Source organism: Astatotilapia calliptera, chromosome 11 (genome assembly GCF_964374335.1).
Source record: "Astatotilapia calliptera chromosome 11, fAstCal68.1, whole genome shotgun sequence".
Taxonomy (NCBI): domain Eukaryota; kingdom Metazoa; phylum Chordata; class Actinopteri; order Cichliformes; family Cichlidae; genus Astatotilapia; species Astatotilapia calliptera.
The window spans coordinates 20,437,418-20,457,587 of NC_137432.1; the positions used below are offsets into that span (position 1 = coordinate 20,437,418).

At 38.4% G+C, this 20,170-nt stretch overlaps 3 protein-coding genes and 1 long non-coding RNA gene across 8 annotated transcripts; 1 reads left to right on the top strand and 3 right to left on the bottom strand.

Annotated features, from left to right (window-relative positions):
* Positions 1–693: 693 nt before the first annotated feature.
* Positions 694–9,639, bottom strand: pals2a (protein associated with LIN7 2, MAGUK p55 family member a). Of its 4 annotated transcripts, none has more exons than XM_026184190.2 (14): positions 9,457–9,624; positions 8,169–8,253; positions 7,530–7,653; positions 6,673–6,791; positions 5,132–5,284; positions 4,588–4,737; positions 4,147–4,374; positions 3,292–3,423; positions 2,857–2,959; positions 2,677–2,748; positions 2,421–2,582; positions 2,114–2,316; positions 1,904–2,032; positions 694–1,786 (listed from the first exon to the last, which is right to left on the bottom strand). In XM_026184190.2, exons 3-14 carry the CDS (start codon positions 7,558–7,560, stop codon positions 1,610–1,612), a joined length of 1,659 nt encoding a protein of 552 aa, XP_026039975.2. In that variant the 5' UTR covers positions 7,561–7,653; positions 8,169–8,253; positions 9,457–9,624; the 3' UTR covers positions 694–1,609. The 4 variants fall into 4 exon arrangements, with proteins under 4 accessions (XP_026039975.2, XP_080164089.1, XP_026039976.2 ...); XM_080307963.1 differs by lacking the exon at positions 9,457–9,624 and adding an exon at positions 8,359–8,405; XM_026184191.2 differs by lacking the exon at positions 7,530–7,653 and having other exon boundaries at positions 9,457–9,639.
* LOC145431810 (uncharacterized) lies at positions 8,844–15,699 on the top strand. Its single transcript, XR_013912113.1, has 2 exons — positions 8,844–8,979; positions 15,151–15,699. It is a non-coding gene; the product is annotated as an uncharacterized LOC145431810 (long non-coding RNA).
* LOC145431808 (peptide YY-like) lies at positions 10,715–14,980 on the bottom strand. Of its 2 annotated transcripts, XM_080307966.1 has the most exons (4): positions 11,613–14,980; positions 11,212–11,394; positions 11,032–11,121; positions 10,715–10,845 (listed from the first exon to the last, which is right to left on the bottom strand). In XM_080307966.1, the coding sequence occupies exons 2-4, from the start codon at positions 11,373–11,375 to the stop codon at positions 10,821–10,823; spliced, it is 279 nt and encodes a 92-aa protein (XP_080164092.1). In that variant the 5' UTR covers positions 11,376–11,394; positions 11,613–14,980; the 3' UTR covers positions 10,715–10,820. The 2 variants fall into 2 exon arrangements, with proteins under 2 accessions (XP_080164092.1, XP_080164091.1); XM_080307965.1 differs by having other exon boundaries at positions 11,212–14,977.
* malsu1 (mitochondrial assembly of ribosomal large subunit 1) lies at positions 15,216–19,516 on the bottom strand. Its single transcript, XM_026184192.2, has 4 exons — positions 17,865–19,516; positions 16,523–16,698; positions 16,360–16,441; positions 15,216–16,268 (listed from the first exon to the last, which is right to left on the bottom strand). Exons 1-4 carry the CDS (start codon positions 18,199–18,201, stop codon positions 16,114–16,116), a joined length of 750 nt encoding a protein of 249 aa, XP_026039977.1. The 5' UTR covers positions 18,202–19,516; the 3' UTR covers positions 15,216–16,113.
* Between the last annotated feature and the right edge of the window lie 654 nt (positions 19,517–20,170).

The window sequence follows — 20,170 nt, forward strand, 5'->3', positions numbered from 1 at the left end:
TTGTATAAAAAAAATTATGAACCATATTATAAAATTATCATGGGTGTGGTGCTTAGCACAATCCTTTCCCAGCAGAGGTTTCGGGTCTGTATCCCGGTTGAAGCCTCCCTGTGCAGAACATATTCCTTGGAATGTGAGATTATATAGTCGTTACAACTTAATTCACATCTAAGTGCGCAAAAAGAAGCGATAACCTAAATATGGTCATCTCAGGCACACAGCTTGCAGCAATATCCCTATAGACAAATCTATTATGCTCCTGGTTCTGATTATGTTGGGCATTCTCATGGAAAAAAAAACATGCTTTGTCTCTCAAACTACCATCATGTTTTATTATTAACATCTTATTAACAGTATATAATTATGTCATCATCACTAAGATTGTATTCAAATCAATTGTTCTGAGCAATAACTGTTTCTCAAACGTGGACTGATCACATTCTTTGACAATATTATAGCAGTAACATTTCAGGTTATTTTTACTCTCAGATCAATTATTAATTCTCCAATGAGCTCCATCTTCAGGATCTTTGACGCTCATAACACAAACCTCATTCTGCACCACCCTGGCTTGTGTACATTTAAACTTTTTGTGTCATTTGCTACTACATACACTTTTGATTTTTAATATGCCTGAATGTAGCATGTTTGTCGGCAAGTTTGCTTAAAGAAACACACCTAAAACACAGCGGATCATTAGAAAACACCAGTTATTTATTTGACATCTGAAAATACATCTTATGTGAAATCTTGTAAAATATAATTTTATAAGTAAATATGAATTTTATTTAAAACTGTTAAATTTTAGTACATATCACATCAAAAGGGATGTTTCACTGAGGTGCAGTACCCTGTTTGAGAGTCCTGTGGAAAGTCTTTCTTTGAAAACACAAACACAGCAACAAATACTCAGAAACATTTACATGATCCAAACGTCTGACACAGAGTCAGCGTATTTAATGTAATATCTTTCGTGCTTGAGTTAAAGAGCCATAGGTAAACACTACAGGATTAGTTTTCTTCCTGTACAACTTCATACAGTGACTGGCAAATCGTTTTCCATTCATTAAGTTTGGCTGAGGAGTTAAATGTTTGCCTCCAGGAGGAAAAAAGGTCTCATATATATGACACTATTCTACACGAATGACAAGTCTGTAATGACAGAATGAGATGAGAAACTGGACGCATAAGCACTGTAAACTGTAACACTGAGGTATTATTCTTTTCAATGAGCGAGCCCTCATTTTTATGTAGAATAAATACAACTTAACTGATCTTACATACAGATGTAACATTAAAAACTGGGTTTGCTTTCAAAAGCATCTGACACGAGTGCCAGTACTCTTCCAATCCATGTGAGTAAAAAATATCATTTAAAAAATACTTGCCAATAAATAAGTACACTTCCTATGTGTTGTGAATTGCATAGTGTGCTAGAAAGGAATCTGGCAATTCAGGTTAAGGTGACTCTGATGCAACTTTGTGTGAGACCAAATTCACACAGGCTTGACGTCCAACACTTACTTTGTGTGCAGCACAGTGTTGAATCCCCTTTTATCCTAAGCCTGGCACCTCCAACAGCAGCTTCTCTCCAGTGGGGGGTAAAATATCAGTAGACCCAGCTGACTGGAACCCACTGTGGCTCTATGATTAATTGCTCCACTGCTTCCTGGAGCTTGTCAAAGGCTTTGTCCAGATTGTCATTAACAATAGTCAGGTCAAAGTAGTGGCTGTATGCCCGGCGGATCCTGGCGCTCTCGTCTACAGTCTTCTTCAAATCATTCTCCTGTTACAGAAAATGGATTAAGCCCATTTATAGAAGGGAAGCCACAGCCATTACAGTGACAACCACTGTAAAATCCCACCATCGTATTTAAGAATGTTTCATCGGCTTAAAACTTACCGTGAGTAGTTTGGTCGTAAGTCCAGCATCTACCACAGCTTTGTGCATAGCTCTTAGTGTGTCCAGCTCAGGAGCAGCAATAAATACCACAAACGGCATAAACTCAGCAGTCTTCAACACTTTCAGGGCCTGGGCATAAAATGTGATGTCACTACCAAAGCTTTTAGGAGAAGCAGATCCAGATATTGAGTGCGTGCATCTTTGACCGACCTGAGGGTTAACATCTAGGATACAGGTACGGCCGGCAGCCACCACTTCATGGATAGAGTCGATCTTGGTTCCATAAAGGTTGCCATCGTACTCGCCGTGCTCCAGATAGCGGCTCTCTTTGATGTCCTTCTCCATCTCTTCCCGTGTAACGAAACAGTAGTTTTGCCCATCTTTCTCCTCTTCTCTGGGACGGCGTGATGTAACTGAATGTAGAAGGTAAGAAAAGGCATTTCATGCAGCCTGACGGGTCTAAAGGCTGAACATTTCGGTGGTCTCAGGTCTATGTCTCACACATGCACGCACTCACATGGGACAGTGGTTCCATATCTCAGGGGATTCACGACAATAAGCCTGTTCTTTAGGCTCCGCCTCCCAACTCCCTGAGCTCCAATCAGAACCAGCGTTTTCCTTTGGAACGGGGGCATCCTGGCTACCTCTTCATAGGTCTGCAGCTCGTAACGATCAAACTCTGTTGAAGGCGATACAGAGTCAGTACTGTGTCACCATTTTAAAAAATGTAAATATTTAAGCGCGAAAACCCTAAAACTGCAGGTAATACACACCTGCATTCTTGGTAGTGAGGTACATCATTTTTTTCTTTTTTTTCTTTCCAGTCAGAGTCCCACAGAGCATCCCTGAGTCAAATGCACAAAGTATTAGTGCTCCGCATTTTGGTGCTGAAATCTAACCTTCATTAAATCTATACAAGAGCAGCTGGTACGGTTGGAAAGAGTCATACTAACCTGTACCTGACGTGTCCCAGTCTCTCCTCACAAAGGCTTTTCTCTTCTCCTCCAAGACCTGACTAGGGATGAGGCCAGTGGCTCCACCAACAACTTTCCGTGCCTATACAGGGGTTAGAGTAGTTGAGAGATGCTTCAGACTCTTAATTTAAATATATAGAAAGAAAAAAACTATTTGATGGTTATTAATCTTTTAGAAAGCTGTAGATTCTTACAAACTGACTCAGAACTCGCACCAAGCAGCACTTTCGCCATTGGGGAGCAGCAATGGCTTTAGAGTTCTGCAGTGAGTCTTTGATGTAACCTATGTAAGTGGCCAACGTTGTTGCCAACATTCATGGTTGTGTGTAGTGTATTATGTATTAACTACTTTGCGATCCTTGTGTTTTACATATTGTGGCAGCCATAAATTTCCAGTAATATGAGCACACTCACCTGCCACCAATTGGGGTCTTCCTTGTTGACTACATGAATCACATCTCCTCTGGAGAAGGCCAGACCCGCCTCTTTACAAGGGATCAGGTTATCTGTGGCTGGGTTGTAGTTGAAGTGTGACTTCACATAAACCTGCAATTTAACAGAGGTGAGGTGTAAATCTGTACTGTGACATTACAACACTTAATTAAGCTGCAAAAAAACTACATATGTCTCATGACTCTTGATTTTGAAATACAATATGAAAGTAAACCTTCTTCTTTCCCAGTCAGAAGTCAAAAGCCTGAGTGAGTTGGACCACATACAACTCTTAAGTGTGAACAGGAAGAAACATTTTCACTCTTACTAACAGTAGATAATTTATCGTCCTCAGTACAAAGTACCAATAGCCTTATGATGTAATTTTACCTAAGGCTTCTCAGTGTCAGCTGCTATGTGTGCTCCATTGAATAAAGTGGTGCATGTCCTACTTGGTGTGTGGAGTGTTATTAATAGATTCCCATGGGCTCAGTTTTCAAGAACCTGGTATTCAGAGATCACTCAGCTCTCAATCAATATATATTATTCATTAGAGCACAATTTCAGAATATATTATTGCAAATCAAATCAAATACCAACAGCAAATATTAAGGTGTATTTATATGACTGAATGTAACTTAATATTATATGAAAAACTCTAAAACTAAGAAAAATGTCATTAAAAGCAATTCATCTTGCATCCAACTTATTAATTAAACATCCATCCACCCATTTTCATCCGCTCATCCAGGGCTGGTCGTGAGGACTGAAAAACTAAACTAAGATTATCAATCACCTCCAGGTGAATTCAGAAAATGAAACCTCCTTTTTCTGTACCTGTGGAGGTGCTGGTGTGTCTTTGTAGCTTGGCAGGACCTTGAGTGTAATACTCCCGCTGCAGTCCCTCAGCAGCTCCTGGAGCACATGTGGGTCGCTGCCGACCTCTCGACCATTCACCTCTCGGATTATGTCCCCTGTGTGCAGCATGCCTTGCCTGTCAATTGAGCTTCCGTGCAGGATCCGGGCTATCACCATCTCTCCTCGCACCACACGGAATGTCACCCCCTGAAAGAGAGTAAGAGTCAATAAAGTACTGTACATCCGCACTTCATAAATCATAGAGGAGGCCAGTTTCATGCGTTGGTCAGGTTCCTCTAAAAGATGATGATTAACTATGTAAGGCTGAGTCACTGCATCCTAACAGATAGTCAGTGAAAGGGCATGTGTAAAACTCTTTGCAACTTAACAGGAGTGTTTACCAATGCCTTGCTAACTCACCAGTGGTTCCCCAGCTTTCTTCTGGATGCCAATCATCCTGACAGCATCAGCTGGCATCAGTGAACTGGTCATCATGGAATTACTGTTAACTGCAGTCTGCGATGTTTCATAGCACTTTGCAGCCACTTTGTCATGAGCTTCTATCAAACACTAAGACAGAAGAAGAAGAGAAAAATACACACAGAAAGAAATGACTTAACAATATGTTTCTTGGAAAAATGAAAAAACACTCCAACATGCATTACATGAATTACTATGAACAAATGAAGACAAACTGCACTGCCAATAGACTAACTGAAAAATATCCCCAAGCAGTTACAGACAGTGAAGACAAACAACATTAGATTTACTCAAACAGTGCGTAGGAATCCTCTCAATACTCTCCGAAACAAATTAGTTGATAGTAAGAAAGCGAGACCAGTTAGGTGAAGCTTGCAGACAGGTAAATCAGAAGAAATGAGGTAGGGGTTGGAGAAGCAGCTCTGGCTTCCATTTCCACTCCAGTAAAAAGCCCCACCCCGCCACTGAATAAGACTTAAGGTACCTTGAAGTGTGGCTCCTGCAGGATTTTGACAAGCTCAGCAGCGGCAGCATCCTTATCTGTGAGATTGTTAAGGGCATCCAAGATCTCAGTGACAAGCTGAACATTATCATCCCGCACGGCTTGTAACGCAACTTCCTCCAGACGCTCATGTGCCTAAACACAGACATGTCCACCAAAAGAGTGTACACAGCAAGTCAATGTTTGTATCAAGCATGAGGTAAATTTGGTTAGCCTTACAAACTGTGATTTTATAGCATAATAACATTCCCAAAGCTGCAATTACCACTTGATGTTTTTTCTATATTTCTGCCAAGCAGCCAGATTACACTTTAGATCCACTCAGTGGACCTGTTTGTTCCACTGAGTGGATTTATAAAGTTTGAAAACTGTGGCGTGAAGGTTGTGATTTTAGGAATTTGGACTATATTTTGCACATGTGGAAGCATGGGGGCTTGCAAGTTGTTAAGAATGGACTATGCCATTATGTTCCTCAGCCAGAGTTCTGAATGACTTCTTAATACCATCTTACTAACAAAAACACTTCCATAATTGTCATAATTCCATAATTTAATCCATAATTGCACTGGCTACAACAGCAGGCATTCATAAAAACCCACTTGCTGATATTTTTATTGAATTTTAATATATCCAAACATTTTAAACAACTCAATAACAAAAAATATATATATATCACAGTGAATTACTTTACCACCTACACCAAGAACAAGCGGGCTTTGTTTCTGTTAAACTATCACTGTGATATGCAGAAGAATGAAGGAAAATTAAGAGCAGAATATAAAGTAACAAGGGATTCAAATCCATTTAATATGATTGATGGGCCATCTGTGTAAAATAGTGTATTTTGTTTTTTTAAAGCTACAAACTCTTGTTACAAAATAAGGACAAGAGTTTCTCTTTGTGGACGGTTTTCTATAAAAAGCTGTCTATTTATAGTTATGGTAGTTAAACCTGATGACCTCAATCTGCACTGGAGATATTTTTTTCAGAATGTTATGTAAGCCATTTGTTCTTCATGCTGTAAGCCTCTTTATTTGTGTGTCAAATTGATTGATCTAATTTTAAGAGGTTTTCTGTTTTTACTTAAGCTTCAACATGAACTTAAATTTGTGGTGATTAAATAAAAATAAAAATACAAAAAAGCTGTGCTATACAGCCCTGCAGAGAGTAGACCTTTGTGTTTTACTCTTCCGATGACAGGAAGGGTATTAGATTGCAGTAGCTAGATTTCTGGTAACTAACTTAAATGTGGACACAAGAAAAAGACACACAACAAGTAATCAGTTCATGTGATTACAACTCTTGCACATAAAGCATGAATTCCCCATTTCTCCCGTCTCCACACATGAGAAAACACCAGCTACAATTCACTTCCTCTGTCCTACACAGACTTCTAATCTACTTCACTTATAGCTAACAGAAAAATCGACCTGATGAAATTATGGTGAGATGTATCTGTGCATGTGTTTGTAGGAAGTGGAGAACAAGCAAACAGAAGTGGTTTCAGCGAGTGCACAACATACCTTAGCAAGGGAACGGACGATGGGGCTCTCCATGATCCCTCTGAGGAAGATGAGGTCAATATCTTTGGCTCCTGTGCCTGATGGCATGTCTCTCAGGTTCTCCAGCACCTGTTGCATGGCTGTAGAAGAACAGATAAACTTAAATGATTTAGCTAACCATTTGCCAACTGCTCTCTTTACTTCTTTTAAGCTCTAAAATGAACTGCTATGTAAAAACAGAGGCAGAAATACTAGTGAAAAACCAACCTCGTGACCAGCAGTAATAAATATAATTAAAATTCAGAGCCAGTGGAAAACTATTTCAGTATACTACGAATGGACAAGGCAAGAACAACAAGTGGGGAGCGAATCAATGGGCCAATTCAAAGAACATTGCTCATTTCCATTGCAACAGCAACAAGGACGCACGGTCACCAAGGAATTGTTTCACTAATAGCTTTGTCTCGTAGTGACTAGTGACACAGGTCAAATTATTATTATTATTTTACTTCTAGCAACAAAATTAATGCAACATCTTGCTTGTCACCAAGAAAGACGTAGCAATAAAAACACTTGTCATTTTTTTCTCTTTTGTTTATATGAGGAGTACAACACTGAATTAAAATGTAATCTGAACAGATGAGCCTGAAACGTTTTTATCAAGAGAACCATGTATTAAACATAGTTTTTTCTACATTTTTGTCCATAAAAAAGAACAAATGGAATTGTTGACAGGCGGCCAAAGGCACCCCCACAACTATCTCTGAGAAGTGGGCACAGTACCATTCAAATGGTAATTAAATGGCAAATATGGTAAACAACACTGCTGCAATTCCTGTGCAAAAGGCTAGTCGGGGACTTTGTCTCTTACAGCTTACCTGAGCCAGACTTTGCGTTGGCCACAGTCATGTTTATTATTCCACAGCTCAGGATGGTGAAACTCCCTAAACACGGTCAAAAGCCACCCAATTGCTGTTTACAGAAACCAGAGCAACTGGAGAGCTGCAGGATGTAGGAAACCCACTCGAGTCAGTACAGTATCACACTAAACAAGCCTTTTTCAATGATTAGAATCAAGCCTGCATTTACTGCTGTATGAGTGATAAACAGATGCAGAACGGAGAGCAATTAGAAAAGAAAGCATTTGTTGGTCTTTGTGTTTTATGCATGTTAGCACAAAGGGCACTCATGAATTAAGCAGATGACAAAGAGGGTGATTGAATGACAAAGGATGAGTCTTCCATCCTTCTGGCTAAAGGTTGTGCCAGCCACACACAGAGAGGGCCCTGGGGATTTTCTGTGCAAACACGGTCTCCAAACAGAGTGAGGAAAAAAAACTCTCGAACTCCCTCAATACACAGTAAGACAGTCGACTCAGGAAGCCTTGTTTGACTACAGATTGTGAACTGTATAAACATAAATGAAACACTGTATTCTAGCTATGCACTATCAACAAAAGCAGCAAAACAACCATGCTGACCTAAAACAAATACCAAAAAAACATGGCAACAACTCACCTAGTTACTGATTTCAGATCATCAGTGCAGCAGGCCAACACCGAGCCCCACGTTTTCTAAAAAACACTCATCTGGTACCTCTGGACTAATGAGAGAATGGAGGGAGAATAATCAGAAATTGAGCAAGACCGTTTTAACACCATTATAACTATCAATAAAAGCAAATCATGATAAATACGCAACTCCCTACCCTTAGGGTCCCTTTATTGTCCACACTTCTCCTGCCCATTCAATGTTATTGTAATGCAGTCATTGTGATTGGCCAAGATGATCACATGACCACTGTCTATTTAAAGAGGAATTTTATTTTAAAGCTTAAAGGAGTCAAATTATGGACCTACATTTTATCCGATTTAAAGTAATCAAAAAATAAATCATGTAGTAAAACAGTTATAATTTGTATGGGACGCGTGATTTTGGTATATTATATTTACATTAGTTAAATATTCTGTTTTACTTCTCAATTACATTTTTCAGTTGTTTCGTTTGCATTATACACAATATATTCTACGTAGGGCAGACAGCATTTCGTTGGTCCGTATCCTTAGCATTTGAATAAGGTAAATGTTTAAACATTACTTCAAGGAAAATAAAACCTATGCACATCACAGCTGTTCTCATAAGAGTGTTCTCTCTTCTTTCTTTAAACTCCTGCAGCACTTCTTAGAAGAAGCTGAAATTGTCACCAAACCTCAGGCAGGACGAGTGACTTATAAATGTGTTCTCTGCAGTGGTTAAATTAACTGATGTCAAGCTACACACGCACTGGGCACGTGTAACCACTTCAACGTCAGGTAGCTTAGCTGAAATGGTAAGTAGAAGCCGTGAATACTAATTTTGGCGTTAATTACAACGACCAGTTGCTGGTTGAAATAAACTAAACCGTAGGTCTCTACTCTCAGGGCGTCTTGTCATTAACACCAGAGCTCGTGCCGTGTCCGTTTGGATCTCATATGCGGGCGAATTAGCAGCGCTAACTAGCAACTACGAGTGGCGTGCGCTCTAAGTTTTATTTTTGGCCGACAAATAATACTAATAATACATAATAACAGACATGCCAGCAAAATTTAAACAGGCTAGCTTCGGTAGTTAACGCTCAGTTAGTATCGGCCCTTGCAGCAGAGAAGTAAAATCAGCTAAAGTTAGCTTTGTAGTAGCTAATAGTAATATGTGGCTCATAGTAGCTACTTAACATTAGCCAGTGGCACAGTGAAATCCGAGAAACTACTAGGTCCCGTACCGTTACATAGCCTCACATAAACAAATGAATGAATGAAATATACTTTACCCAGTTAAATCAGTTTCCAGTCAAGCTTTCATTCTTTTCTTTATTCCGGAGTTTTATAATTCGCCGATCATTCGCGCACGAATAAGTTGTTACTGCGTTTTCAGAGTGCGTGCCTGCATGCGCCCCTGCTCTCAGTTCCCAGTCCACTCACGCACTGCTAATGTCATCCAGTGCCGTTCAAGTTATATCTAGTGCAGCGAAAACCCGCAGTCTTCTCATATAACTTTCTGTTACACTAAAATAAATAACGGTAGAAATATTAAGTAGAGTAAATGTTTATGTATGAAAGTAAGCTGTAGCAAAGTTGTTGCCCTCTTCAGATTTTTATGACCCCGTTAATGTACTTTTTTTGTTTTTGACTAAATGTATTTTAACAACAGTACTTTGTTGAATTAAATATGCGAGTACTGTAAATTAAAATATACAGTTGCCTTTTGACCACCTATTGTGCCTTTTCATGGTTTTTATGAATAGGGATGAATATTGAGTCAATTATCCATTACTGAATTGGTTTATAGGTCTCATCTTTTATCTATTTCGTGTATTGATTCCTGATCTACTGTGAGTAAGCGAGTGTGTGTGTAGTCTTTAAAAACAAGTCGACTGAATGTCTAACCTTATATACAGATTAGTTTCTCTGCTGACTCCAGAAAAGCATGCACAATGATGACAGCTCATATTGCATAGCAAACAGCACAGCTAAGAACTAAACTGGAAGGATACGCTTACCCCAAGAGATACTGTAAGCCTCACTGCCATCTTTGAGTCCTGTAATAATTGTTGCCATGTCTGGCAACAAATAACCTCATCTGCACAACTGACATTCATAAAAAAGTGACATTTTCTCTCAAGGCACATAGAGACTACCATAGCATTGCATGATTTGCTTTTATGTATCCAGGTCACTTGATGAGATTAAAGTGTTAATCTGTTGTGAGTTAGGGTGGAGGCAAATCTCAGTAGGCTTGATAAAAGAGGTAAAAGTAAAGCTGAGAAAAACACTTTGATGTACTCACATTACTAATTTCTATTTCACATTTCCCCTAAATAGGACTCTTGCAGCAGACATGTTTTAAAAGCTATTTGCCCCACTTAAGAAAAACCTCAAAATGCTTAGATGTCAGCTCACCATCAGAGTGCACTGTTACTCCATCAGTGAATGACACAGAAAACACTGTTCACCACGTAAGACACACTTGTACTATCTAGCAACATGTCACAGTGCAGCAGTGGCAATAACACAAACAGTTTAAAGTAGTTTCTTTACACACAGCGTTTATTCCATGCAACACAAGTTCAATTCATGGGAGTAAAAGACATCATAGTGGCAGCGTTATGGTAAAGTCAACCTGGATGTAACAGCTCTAGCAGCATGGCAGCCCATCATACCTACAGAAACACATTAAAACATAATAATTAGAAATTGAGTCTCTAGAAAACACATTAAAATATCTGCATAAGGTATCCCTCTTCCTAATCAGACTCAAGTAATATTCAGTCCAATGAAGAATATATAATATACAAGAATATATATATGGTAGTTTAACAGAGAGATAATGGGGTAAATAAATCTACCTGATATAGCTGGATCCTGGAACACTTTCTGTGCTCTCCCTCACTAGCACATCAGAAAATACAGTATCAGGACTGTCTCGTTTCCCATACCTGTGCATAAAGAAGATATCAGCAATTAAACAATATTTTTTTCCATATAGGGTCAAGATGGACTCAATAATATAGAAGTAGATAACTAACCTCTGTCTTGTTATGAGGTTGATGTAGTGTCTTAGTGCAGAATAATATTTGGCAAGCTCCTCAGGTGGCGCGCCTTGCCGTGGATTGGCAGGTTTGGCTGGGTATGCATTTATGCCAGAGTGAATACAAACCAGCAGGCAGAGAGCCAGAATACTCAGCGACATCACAGCGTTGGAACACGTCCTAGATCACAGGGAAAATTAAGTGAAAATACAGAGTAATAAAAAACAAAAACACAAATCCAGCAACTCACGGCAAAATCAGAAAAAGAGCTCTGCAATAGAGTGACCATGTTCATGTTCATGAAACATAAAGGCAGTCAAATCTGTAAAGACATGCTGACTTTAAATTTAAAAAGCAAGCCTCTCCATCAAATTGTTACAAATAAAGATTTTGCTTACACTTTAGTTCTGCTGTAGTTGCTTTTCCCGCTGTTCAAGGCACGTCTGTCTGATTCCCTACATTGCCCATGTTTTATACAGCTTGTGCCATGTGGGGAGGGGTGTGTGTGTGTGTGTGTGGGGGGTAATTCTGTTCTTTTAGGCTACTCCTGAGAAATATCTATGGTTGCATTATTTAAGCTCAAAGTAGCAAAGCAGTGAAACAAAAAATGGCATTATTTCAGAAAAAAAAACTCATAACCTTTGTTTTTTTATAAATGTAAATTAAGTACATCACTAACATGCTACAGAAATTTGTGTTCTACAATAGGACCAATTCATTTGGAACAACCCAAAAGGTCTGCATCATTTTTGTTTACCCTAATGGCTTTGTTTTCTATGTTTAAAAAAAAATAAGGAGGTCTAAATAAGCAATAAGAGTACACCTGATTACAGCAAACTTTTCTTTGGTTCACAAAAAGATTTTGAAGTTATCATGGAAAAGTACTGATGAGTGGAGATGAAAGCTAAAAGTTTTATTAATGTAGAAAATCTACTTAAGACCAAAAGCAGCATGGTATGTTTTAATAAAACTGATGATGTGTAACTTAAGATGGCCATGGTTTTCACATTAAGCTGAAAAATGAAAGGATGCCCTAGTGTTTGGAAAAATTATGTTTCACTTCATAGAGAAATGCAAAGGGGGTCTACATCAAAAGCTACTTTTAACTACTACCTTAATCACAAGGGGCTGATACAGCAGGAAGCTCCACATGTTTGATTTGACTTTTTTATTTTATTATTGTTTTTGAAATGCCGGATGCCTTGACTGATGCAGCTCAAAAGAACTTGTGGCTCATCAGGAAACAAAATTAACTCATGAAATTGTGCATTAACCATCTCAAAAATAGGAAAAGCTGCTGGAAATAAAAGAACAGGCATTCGTGCTCCTTGCTATCACACAATTGTGTATTGTGTGCAAATTATACAAGAGCAGCCTAGTCAAAGCCTTTAAACGGTTAGCAGTAATGAACCAAAAGTTCAAAACTCATTAGTATATGTTAAATCCTTTGATTTTATGGCCTTTTAAAACTGCTTCATGTATCTCATCTTTAAGTCCAAATTAAACACTACTGAATACAGGCAGTTGTCTTAAGACAATAACTGCAGCAATTTCGGCCAAACGAGCAAGCATAGCTCTAAATTACTCGAAATCATACAAGAAAGGGCAGGAAATCACAAAAAACTCCTTAAATTTTCAATTTCAGTTGATAGAGGGCACAAAAAGCTTTCAGCCCCAAAATGATAAGACAACTTTAATGGCAACTATTTTCTTAGAAGGGCACTCAACAAAAACTTGGCAGTAAATCGTTGCTGTTCTGTGGCAGTCATATGAGCGCTGCACTCCAAAGCAACAGCACAAGTCCTTGCTGGTAACGTCGGCTAAACACAAACAAAAAACTTTTTCTGGCTCATATTACAGGCAAAATATTCAGATGCTGTAAAAGAAAATGACATTGTTATTCATAGAAAGCATTTACATGTTAATACTGCGATTTTCATGGCACTGAGTATCACTGCCAAGTGATCAGGTTCACTGTTAGTATGAATCTGTCAGGAAAAATGCTCCAAAACAACACTATGCTGATCAGATCAGTCAAACTTGGCATGCTTGGAGCAGACACCAACTGACTGCTGTGGCAGGAGCTGCCAACCAGGCATCAATCATGTACTTCATTGTCATCACCGGACACAGGCGTTGGGGTACAAGAAGCTCAAAACTATTTATTTACTTTTTACAAATACTCCCAGAATCTTTGCAAGCACATTTGCACTTGATGCTGAACACACTTTACGGACTGATTTAAATAGTTTGTGACATCAGGTATTGTGATGACAAATGAGGGCCAGGTGGATAAAGCACAGAGTCCTTCAAGTGCCATTTCTGATAAAATTGATGTGCTCTCTTGTAATGCTCCTCACAAACGTTATCTACAAAGAGAGAGCCCACCTGCAGGACTATCAGAAGGCCTAAATACATACATTTACTCGTACTAAAATATCAAAAGCCTGACACCCAGATGGACTTCTAGTTGAGGATTAAAGCTAAAACTTTCAGTAGGAATTCTGGAAGATAAATTATTTATTTTAGCCAGTTGCACTGGATAGTAATGACCACCTACTAAATAATATACTCCTTTCTTTATACAGAAACCTAATGCTACACAAAGACCATGATAGAATTTAATTGCATATGCACTTTGGTAATGTATGTGAAAGTAAGCCGACTGTGAGCTTTGTATAGCAATGAGTCATGCAAGACATAAACTCTGCTACTATTTACTAATTAACCTCCCTTTCTTCATAATCTCCTCCATCGTAGCACCTGGTCCCTAATGGGGAGAAAACAGTGGGTGAAACAGCTGTATAGATAATGAGAACATTATCCACTCAAAATTTGAGTGGAACAAAAAGATTTTTCAAACTGCAATTTTCCCCCAGAGCCTTTAAAAAAAAAAAAAGAAAAAATAGAAATAAGCTAGTTTAAAAAAATAAATTACTATATTACAATAAAGACAAATAATATTAAAAATAATTACTTGATAGTCTTATTTTTTAATTTAAACTACTGAATAAGTAAGTGTGATCAACAAAGTCTAACTTTCATCTCAGTGGGTTTATATTGGGAGTGTACTGGAAACCAGAGACTATGTTGCATGAAGATGTCCAAATTCACTGCTTCCCCATCTGTTTTTAAACATTAGTCTGACTCATTCTTCATTTTCCATTCATGTGCAAGCAGCACGACCACAAGTTAAAAGCATTCAAACACCAGGTCCAGTCGGCTCTGTGCAGGCATCTCCTGCCTCATTACATTTTCACATTTAGCTAATGTCCTGACAATAAGTCAATGAAGCGTAATGCTTGCATGCAAGAAAGTTATGGGGATATAGTGCGAGTTGTATCAGTGTTTGTGTATGTTTTGGCTTAGTTTCTACCCTCAGGCTCCGTATTCTTTAAATGTCAAAAAGGTCCAAAAATCTATTTATCAGTCTGTTTTTTAATGTGATATTGATGTCAGAAACCATGAAAAAAGACAGAAACTCTTAATCTGTCCATGTCCTAATCAACCTAGGTGTTGGATACACTTACTTTTGAGTCTTTTATTGTCTTATTATCTTGTAAGTGCTGAGTGAATGCGTGTAACGAATAATGGCCTGGGCAACAATTTTTTTCCGAAACAAAGCACTCAGATGGATTTGGCTGAAAACATCATCTTAAATGACTTGTTTTAGTGACTCTATATTCTTCTTTCTCTTATTTATTTATTCTTGCTTGAATTTTGCAGAAAATGTGTTTCTGAGACTTGAATATATTTTAAATACAGACTATTTTTTAAATTATACCTGCAAATGTGAATACTGCTTTGCTGCTGTCAGGTTTAAATATTAAAAGGCTCTTGCTCTTCAGACACAGTTGCAGGTGCTTGTGAATAAGTATATTCACACCTGGGGAGACTGAATCAACACTGAACCTATGCATTTCGTCTGCTCGACAGCAACGTCTGCCTCTTCTTTGTCCTCACCTCGACACCATATTAATCATCAATCAACACGTCTGAAATGTAAGAAAAAATAATTTACTTCAACAATCTAAACAGGATAAAACATACATTTTATCTGCAAACTCATGAGTCATTTTAGCATTTTACAAACACCATATCACCGTACCAGTGATGTCAAACAGTACGAAAAATTAACAGAATCATTAGAGGTTGTCAATTTTAAACACAAAAGGTGTTGGGTTTCTGGATTATTTATCTAAAGAAAAATACTGAAGGCTGACCAGTATACAAGTATACATTAGCCTATCACAGATAAATCACTATCATTGTAAATGCTGGGATGACCCCTGCAGAAAAATGATGTGATGGCTCAGTAACATGCTTTCTATATCTGCAAATTTGCAAGAGCCTATGTCCGAGTGGTGTGTATGTCATAACAAAGTGTAAGGCACCGTGCATAAGTCTACACAATTTGTTGTTTCTGCATATTTGATGTTATAGCATCGTACTTTCTATTGTCCATACTTCGTTGGACAAGTTATGTGATGCCACAATTTCTAAATAGCCAAAAGCATGTATTTTTTTTTTCTTTATGTTCCATTAAAGACTTCAGATAGTAGCTCATCTGGCAAAATGCAACCTTGAGAACAATTTGGAGTATATTTTCATTGTGTGCAAGTTTTATTAAAACCTGCCCAGTAGTAGATGGAGTAACTTGTGAACTGCAGACAGATGGATGTCTTGCCATGGGATATTATGCTCATTAGATGAGATATAATGTAGATAGTACAGTTAATATATCTGAGATCAGTATATACTGGTAAGTTGGGCTTCAGCATTTCTGTCACTTAAAGTACTTTTGGAAATCCAACAGATTTGGTTTTGACTGTAAAGAATGTATCCAAAACTCAAAGTAGTTCAGTCTGGGCACATCTTATTATTTAGCCTTAGATGTTTTCACTTTGTAACTTCAACATCAAATATGAAATCCTCTGGGAGTGTTTCAGTTGGGATACTCTTCAGCTGCTCATCGTAGCTGCGGAGAGTCCAAAGTTTTTCGAGTTCATACACTTCTCTAGTCTCTGGCAGCATGAAATGAACAACCATATTACCTGAGACACAGAAAAACAAATACTTGTAACTTTTATAGATGGTTAATTTAGTGGATAGGAATTGTTAAACAAATAATAAGGATATACATACCAAAGTCAATACACATCCAATCTTCTGCATCTTTCCCTTCAATCTTGACATTTGGATCTTCATCTTTCTTCAGAAACTTGTACTGAAGTAAAAGCATCCTTTGTATGAGTTTAAAGAACAAATATATTTAGCATGTAACAAAGAATAAACAGAGGTAAGTTACCACTTTAATGGCATAAAGTGCCATTGCGCGCAAGTGCCTTGGTGACACACCGCTGACGACAATGAAGTACTCAGCGTATTTGATTTGCTCTGGTACTTTAATCACACAGAGGTCTACTGCATTTTCCTGACGCAGAAGAGACACCAGCACATCAAGACTGAAAGTCTCCAAGGATCCTTGACAAAAAGAAAAGAAAATGGTAAAGCAGTACGAGCATGTAAGCAGCACAGGGGTCCTACTTTCTTTGAGTCACTGCAAGGCAGTTTGGAAAAAGACATTTTACAGAAACATACTGGTACTTTGAACATGAGTCACCCACAATGAAATGACAAAACTGCATTCATCCATGTAACTAAGAAGTATTTTCTAGTAATTTTATACAGAGTTGGTCCTGGTGAGAACGTTTACACAGGTGTTGATTGAAATCATTGAATAAAAAGAAATGATATATAATCAAAGGTTGTTTATTTGATATACAAATGCAAATACCCTCCAAATTATGATCTAGCACATTTGCATGTCCTTTAATACCAATTTTTTTAAGTGTTACATGTGTAATTCTATACTTCTGTGACTAATTATTTTTCTTCATTACTTCCTCTTGTCAATATGTGAAGGTGTGGACTTTGCCAGACAAATTCTGCAGTGTCTGTAACATTACACAACCTGAGTAATACATCAGCAAATATAAACATTACATTACTTTTTTATTTATAAATTCTGCATATCCTGTGGACATGATCAACAGGCTGCAGTTTTGTGCAGCCTGTTGCATGCTGTAGTGTCCATAACAGTAAATGACACACATCTGATGCTTATTTGGCTTAAATGAAAAACAACAGCATAAATGACAAAAAGTTTTATATTTAATGCGCAATCATGTCAGATTTAAAAATATTTAATATTTTTATTAGAGTTTAATTGTTTTTAATGAAACTGCACACACTTGATGTGAACCATCTAAACCGTATGAATCATCTTTTTAAGTATCCCAACTGTATATTTTCCTTTGTTTTATCTGTAAGTAGTAGATATTTACATTCTTTCATCCTTCATGAAATCCCAGTGTTTACTATTACCTGCCAATTAATTACTGGCACAAATAATAAGCATATTAAGCAAGAATTTAGGCATCTGCCGTCATATTGGCAGTTTTGTCAGAAATAAGAAGCAGGACTTTGTTTTTGCAACCTGAAGATGCACCATAAAAACTTTTCAGGTATCACACTTTCAAGACCAAATGTCGCGTAACCGTGAAACGTCAAGAAATTCAATTATATTACACATGATAAAGCAAGTAAGCGACTGCTCTTGAAACCTCTATCACGCTCTAAGTACTTACTGCGACTTAAGGAGCTGTTTTCGCTGCTATTATCGTCCAGTTCATGTGAATCATCTTCAATCACGCCATTACTCTCTGAATTTCGGCTCTCTTCGCTTTCCGAATAACATCTTTTTATGTCAAAGTGCCCGGTGAAGGACGCTGTGTGATGCGAGTGTTGACATGAGGTCAGATTTGCTGTAAAATGTTGAGGCACAGACAGGCTAATGCACCGAGCTTTGGAGATTGAACAAATGCTTCCAAAAGCCTCTGTTGGCTTTAGTAAAACACTACTTCTCAACACCGAGGACAGCACTTTCCGCGAGTGACAGAGTAAATTCATGGTCTTCACCTGCATAACATTACAGTATTACGGAAACAGCTATCCACGAGTTTACAGCGCTAAAAACAGGAAGTGTTTCATGTCCTCGGTTTTGATTGGCTTTTAATGCATTTTTGTTGGCTTTAAGGTCGTGATTGTGGGGGGGAAAATATAGAGCTCCCCCTATCGGTAGCGAAAGCTACCGAAACTTCAGGCTGTGGATTTTCTTTGTACTCTGATTTCCACATGTAAGGTTAGTCCATTGCCCTGTGATTTACTTTGACTTGACTGATGAACCCACTTTAAACATGTGAAACATGTTTGGAAATTACATTTTAATGATGTAATTAATTTGCACATGCACACACAGGTGTTAAGTGAAGGCCTGTGAGAGCGCGATTGAGTCTGGGATTTTTTTTTTTTTGTTTGTTTGTTTTGTTTTTTTATGTACTTGACCTCAGGTCAGCAGGTAGCTTGTTCCAAAGAATGGGACTACTGTAATTGAAAGCACTTTCAGCACACTTGGATCTAATTCTGGGACTAGTTACAAGATCTACATCTGATGACCCGACCGCAATATAAACTATAAGAGGGATTTTAAAGGTAATTCTGTATTGAACTGGAGCCAATGGAGTGACTCCAACACTTGGATATGCTCAAGTTTCCAAATGAAACAAACAAGATGTGCTTTAACTGCAGGCTGTCAGCTTTTATTTGAGGCTATTTACATCCAAATCAGGTGAACAGTGTAGGAATTACAACAGTTTCCATATGTGCCTCCCACTTGTTAAGGGACCAAAAGTAATGGGATAGAATAAGAACCATAAATCAAACTTTCACTTTTTAATACTTGGTTGCAAATCCTTTGCAGTCAATCACAGCCTGAAGTCTGGAACACAGACATCACTAGACGCTGGGTTTCATCCCTGGCGATGCTCTGCCAGGCCTCTACTGCAACAGTCTTCAGTTCCTGCTTGTTCTTGGGGCATTTTCCCTTCAGTTTCATCTTCAGCAAGTGAAAGACATGCTCAATCAGATTCAGGTCAGGTGATTGACTTAGCTATTGCAAAAAAAAAGTCCACTTCTTTCCCTTCAAAAACTCTTTGGTTGCTTTTGCAGTATGCTTTGGGTCATTGTCCATCTGCACTGTGAAGTGCTGTCCAGTGACTTCAGAATTCATCGTGCAGCTTTTGTCAGCAGTCACATCACCAATAAACACAAGAGAACCAGTTCCACTGGCAGGCATACATGCCTACGCATGACACTTCCACCACCATGCTTCACTGATAAGGTGCTTAGGATCATGAGCAGTTCCTTTCCTTCTCCATACTCTTCTCTTCCCATCACTCTGGTACAAGTTGATCTTGGTCTCATCTGTCCACAGGATGTTGTTCCAGAACTGTAAAGGCTTTTTTTAGACATCGTTTGGCAAACTCTAATCTGGCCTTCCTGTTTTTGGGGCTCACCAATGGTTTACATCTTGTGGTGAACCCTCTGTATTCACACTGGTGGAGTCTTCTCTTGATTGTTGACTTTGACACACATACACCTACCTCATGGAGAGTGTTCTTGATCTGGCCAACTGTTGTGAAGGGTGTTTTCTTCACCAGGGGAAGGACTCTTCGGTCATCCACCACAGTTGTTTTCCGTGGTCTTCCTAGTCTTTTGGTGTTGCTGAGCTCACCGGCGTGTTCCTTCTTTTTGAAAATGTTCCAAACAGTTGTTTTGGCCACGCCTAATGTTTTTGCTATCTCTCTGATGGGTTTGTTTTGTTTTTTCAGCCTAATTATCGCTTGCTTCACTGATAGTGACAGCTCTTTGGATATCATCTTGACAGTTGACAACAGGTTCCAAATGCAAATAGCACACTTGAAATGAACTCTGGACCTTTTATCTGCTCATTGTAATTGGGATAATGAGCGAATAACACACCTGGCCATGGAACAGCTGAGAAGCCAATAGTCCCATTACTTTTGGTCCCTTAACAAGTGGGAGGCACATATGC

Coding starts and splice junctions, on each gene's coding strand:
- malsu1 (XM_026184192.2), bottom strand. CDS start 18,201: ATGCAGGTGAAGACCATGAATTTACTCTGTCACTCGCGGAAAGTGCTG. Junction 16,699..17,864: donor AAACAGCTCCTTAAGTCGCA/GTAAGTACTTAG, acceptor CTTTTTGTCAAG/GATCCTTGGAGACTTTCAGT. Junction 16,442..16,522: donor CACTTTATGCCATTAAAGTG/GTAACTTACCTC, acceptor CTTTTACTTCAG/TACAAGTTTCTGAAGAAAGA.
- LOC145431808 (XM_080307966.1), bottom strand. CDS start 11,375: ATGTCGCTGAGTATTCTGGCTCTCTGCCTGCTGGTTTGTATTCACTCT. Junction 11,122..11,211: donor AACCTCATAACAAGACAGAG/GTTAGTTATCTA, acceptor CTTTATGCACAG/GTATGGGAAACGAGACAGTC. Junction 10,846..11,031: donor CCAGGATCCAGCTATATCAG/GTAGATTTATTT, acceptor GTGTTTCTGTAG/GTATGATGGGCTGCCATGCT.
- pals2a (XM_026184190.2), bottom strand. CDS start 7,560: ATGACTGTGGCCAACGCAAAGTCTGGCTCAG. Junction 6,792..7,529: donor CAACGCAAAGTCTGGCTCAG/GTAAGCTGTAAG, acceptor GTTCTTCTACAG/CCATGCAACAGGTGCTGGAG. Junction 2,749..2,856: donor CTGGGACACGTCAGGTACAG/GTTAGTATGACT, acceptor CATTTGACTCAG/GGATGCTCTGTGGGACTCTG.